General features: G+C 34.2%; 1 protein-coding gene across 1 annotated transcript; it reads right to left on the bottom strand.

The window, feature by feature from the left end:
- Positions 1 to 769: 769 nt before the first annotated feature.
- On the bottom strand, positions 770 to 4,480 carry LOC121322559 (homeobox even-skipped homolog protein 2-like). Its single transcript, XM_041262675.1, has 3 exons — positions 4,060 to 4,480; positions 3,029 to 3,273; positions 770 to 1,587 (listed from the first exon to the last, which is right to left on the bottom strand). The coding sequence occupies exons 1-3, from the start codon at positions 4,478 to 4,480 to the stop codon at positions 976 to 978; spliced, it is 1,278 nt and encodes a 425-aa protein (XP_041118609.1). The 3' UTR covers positions 770 to 975.
- Between the last annotated feature and the right edge of the window lie 437 nt (positions 4,481 to 4,917).

Here is a 4,917-nt window from a genome sequence, read left to right on the forward strand (position 1 = left end):
TTCTAATGACTTCCCTTAGCGGGTTGTTAGTATTTGACAGCCGGTCTCAGTGCAGGAAAGTTTTTTTTTTTTTTTTTTCCAATTCCACATTCAAAGGAGGTCCATCAAGGTACATGATTGGCAATTTTCGTCATCATCTTCACATTATTAGCATCAGAGTTGACATGGCGGTAGCTATGCCGGATTCGATGTATCTTGCTGGAAGTACAGGGAAGTCCCTTTAGTGCTAGTGGTTAGGTAGAGCAGGTTCATTAATACCAGTGCTAGCTCTCCGAGGCAAAAAGTGGCACAGCCATGTTTTCTCAAATACACCATATGCATTTTTTTTCAAAATGAGAAATTAACCACAACAATAATGGATAATAAATACACGAACTGTTAAATTATGTAGCAAATACGTACATTAATCTTGAACAGGAAATAATCAAAATGATTTAAAAAAAATAATAATAAAATAAAAAATAGAGCAAAATACAATAATTAACTAAATCCTTAACTGGAAAAACTGGTATATGCATTATGATCTGAGATGACGACTAAATAGCATGTATTATTATTATTATTATTATTATTATTATTATTATTATTATTATTATTATTATTATTATTATTATGATTATTATCTTTGGCAGTCAACAAAAAAATTGAACGAGTTTTCCAAATAACTCAAAATTAGGTTTCATAAAAATCGTTGTATAAACAGATTTCGACTATCAGGATTGTAGGTTTTGGCTTATCAATAATTTGTTATATTTTCTGTAAACCCTTCACACAACCTAACTGACGTTATTGCGTATTCGCTTCGCATTTGTGATATGCTAAAGGAGGTAAAACAGTCTTAATAAACAAAACATTTAATAATATATATTCTTAACACAAATTACATTTAATAAATAAACACATTCTTAAATAAATATACAAATGACGCATGTCTGGACCCAACTTAGACCCCCTTTGAACCGCCAGGTAGATGAGTTATCTGTTCAATGACGCTTCTTCTCTCTGGTCTGGTGAAGTTACCGCTGTTTTACTAAGCACAGCAGCAGAATAAGGCAAAAATCCACTTTCAGACCTTTGCCCCGCTGCTGCACAGGTAAAGTCTGCACTGCTGCTTCTGGAGCCCAGGGCGCCAGCTGCCTGACTGCTGTGACAACTGAGACAAGAGCATGAGCTGGGGCCCGATGGCACACTAGCTGTTGCAGCGGCGGCGGCGGCGGCTGCTGCTGCTGCTGCTGCTGAGCTATTCAAGCCCGCAGGGGACTGGTAGAGTCCTGGGTGCCTAAAGCCACAAAGCAATTCTGGTCGGGAGTAAGGATGCGAGAGGGCACGGAAAGTATCAAGAGGGCGGATGGAGGTAGCAAAAGGCGATGCAGCGGCCCCTGTTGCCGCAGCCGCCGCAGCTGCTGCTGTAACACCCACGTGCGGGTAATAGTGCAGAGGCATGTGGGAATGGAAAGGGTATGGAAGACTTCCGGTGGCAGCGGCGTGCGTCATCATATAGGTGTAAAAGCTTGGATCTGCTGGATGGGGCCAAGACATGGCCAAGCGTTGCCTTTTATCCTTCATCCGCCTGTTTTGGAACCACACCTGATAAAAAGCACAAGGAAGACAATGGAGTTATTGAATGACACCTCTCAGGGTGAAAGTTAATTAAAATAAACTCACTCAGAGTGACCATGTTTAAATTTAGCGACACTTTTTTTCTCTGTATATTGAATATGATGTAATGTAAAAATAACAAAATACAAATGTTATCACCCATTGGGAAATAACCTACAAACTGTCTTGGCTGCGTCAGTTATGTGACTCGCATGTAATGTTTAAGACGACAAAGTAACATGTAAAATTAACAGAAAAGTTAACGGGCGTGCTTTTCAAACTTAAAATAGGTGTAAAAATGTATATAGGGTATATAGCCTAAACTACAAAAAATGCCGATTCCATTTTCTGTTTTAAATGCTATAAAATGATAAAGACTATATATATATATATATATATATATATATATATATATATATATATATATATATATATATATATAATCATTGTATATTTTTCATTGTATTTAAATCAGTCTTGAACTTTAGTATACATATATCCTAAAAAAGGATTATTATAAAAAAATAGATTATATATAATATATATATATATATATATATATATATATATATATATATATATATATATATATATATATATATATATATATATATATATATATATATATATATATATATATATATATAATATATATGAAAGGAAAGAATAAGAAAAGAGATGATTCTGATGGAAAGGGGGCTGCACAGCTGCACATATATATGTGTGTGTGTGTGTGTGATTCCAATATTTTCCTAACGGTTTCATAAGCCTATTGTGAAAACAAAAGTGTTGAAAAAGATAAAGTATACGTGCAATATAACTATTGTACACATGGTCAACTACTGTTTGGAGACTTGAATCCACATCCAAATACAGTATGTGTGTAATTCCGTGTATATACTAAATCGGGGTCTTCAAAACGGCACTATTCTCTATACAGATGTAATTTTGAATGTAGTTATTTATTTCAGTAGGATGTGAACATAACCGAGGTCAGAAGTTCAGGACAAAATACAATTATGAGTCTTGTAAGTATCTGAAAAGATACTAATACATTACTATTTCAAATGTGTTTATAAAGGCTATATGATTACTCAATATCAAAGAGGGCCATTTTGCTATTAGTCAAGAATAAGTTTACTGTGAGATTACCGGATATATTGTACAATGATAGGACTTTTTATTATAATTCCAACTGTCAGCTGTTTGTTTTGAAAATATATGGTTTCAGCAAGTTTATTGATATTATTATACCGTGCATGAAATGCCTGTAATAACCCTTCTACTCTTGATGTTGTTATAGCCTGCCAAAAATATACATAGACCATTTCTGTTATGTCTTGGTGTGTTTATTTAACAGATTGTGTTATAAATATATATTTTTTAATACCAAATAATAAAAAAATAAATAAAAAATATTGAAATATACCTTAATCGTTGTCTCTGGTAGATTTAAAGATGCCGCCAGTTCACATCTTCTTGGTCTCGACACGTAATTTTCTCTGTAAAACTCTTTCTCCAGTCTGCCGATTTGTTCTCTGGTGAAAGCTGTCCGATACCTTCTCACCTGATCGTTACTGGAACATGAACTGCCTATTGAATTACCGTTTATATTCACGTTGGACATAGAAGATGAGCTTGTGTTGGAGGTTGCTGAATTACTATCTGAAAAAACTAGAAAAACAAATAGCATGATTTAGAATGATATGTAGTTATATTTTGTATTCAATATTTTTTTTTTTTTATTGTTTTCTGTTTTTTACCCTATTTTATTACGTTGCAAGCTGTGATACAAATGAAAAAAACGTGATAAATTGTCACTAAAGCTTTTTTTTTCCTGTAAATCAGTGTACAATATAAAAAACTATAGTCATATGAATTACCTTTGTGTGTGTGTGTATATATATATATATATATATATATATATATATATATATATATATATATATATATATATATATATATATATATAGTTATAGTAGTTATAGTTATAGTTATCAGTTATAGTTAATAGTTATAGTTATTGTATACGTTATATGGAATAAAAAATATCACATATACCAACAAACTTTTATTCCTTACATTTTTAAATACTTGTTTGACCGAAGCGAATATTCTCAACGCCTAGCAAAGTATTTTACAATCATAATCTACAATAACATTTTTTTTTTAATGTTTAATAGTAAACGTATTTCCATATAAATAAAATATGCATATTCAATAACAAAAAAATCAATCAATCAATCTACAGAAATAGCGCAAGTATCTGTAGACGATGTGTTTTCAGTGAGCAACTTGCACGATCTCTTAATGTAGATTTTAGTTCTGCTGTTGCTAGCTAAGAAAGAGAACCTCTGCATTTAAGGACAATATAGTGTAGCTATATTATGATTAGATTTGTTATTATTATTATTTTTTTTTTTTAAATAATAGCTCCTACATATAAATATGATCAAATACCTTTGTTATTGTTTTCTTTGTGCTGGGCGGCACTGAGGCTGTTTGGAGAGCGGTGAGATGAACAGCCCACCTCCACATCACTATCCATGTCTGTCTCGTGAACTTCTGGGTACAGGGTGATTTTTTTCCTGTTTTCAGACGAAGAAATTTCTGAAGAAGAATTATTGTCGCTGTTCTGATGATGAGTATTGAACAAGCTGTCTATCTCGAACTTGCCTTTGGCAGGAACATCCCCTATATTGTTATGCAGAGATGCAGAAGTAAGTCTGGGGCTGAGGCGACCACTGTGCTGAGAATTTTCTAGGGCCTCCAACACTGCATTTCCAGCTGAGTCTGACAAATTCGAAAGCCTTTTACCAGCAGCGGGGCTGTGCAGCCCCCTTTCCATCAGAATCATCTCTTTTCTTATTCTTTCCATCATCTGAGCTTTATAGAAAAAGCCAAAGTTGCAGGGTTGGTCCTCTGATAATGACGAGTTGCAGCAGGGGCTAATTCACATTCAGCCCTGCGAGTATGTTTAAATGGTATTATGTCCTTTGAGCAAGGCGCAAAATAGTAGAATGCCAATGCGAGGGAACGACTGGTCAAAATGACCCATGCATCCTTTCTAGTCCGAAATGTCATTCATCAAAAAAAAAAAAAAAGGTTCTCGTCATTAAGGTACGGATGACGCTGTTCGAATGATCATTTATTGTAACAGGTTCATAAGCAAATAAATACAAGTGGCTGTCAGAGGATGATAAAGGCGTCCTGTGGGCAGACGAATAGATCCAGGTAGAGAGACAGAGAAGAAGTGAACAAGAGAGCTGTTGTCTTTAGCCTGATCAGAGCCTGCGAGGATTGCTCTGGGGTTTGGCC

Source organism: Polyodon spathula, chromosome 11, assembly GCF_017654505.1.
Source record: "Polyodon spathula isolate WHYD16114869_AA chromosome 11, ASM1765450v1, whole genome shotgun sequence".
NCBI lineage: Eukaryota > Metazoa > Chordata > Actinopteri > Acipenseriformes > Polyodontidae > Polyodon > Polyodon spathula.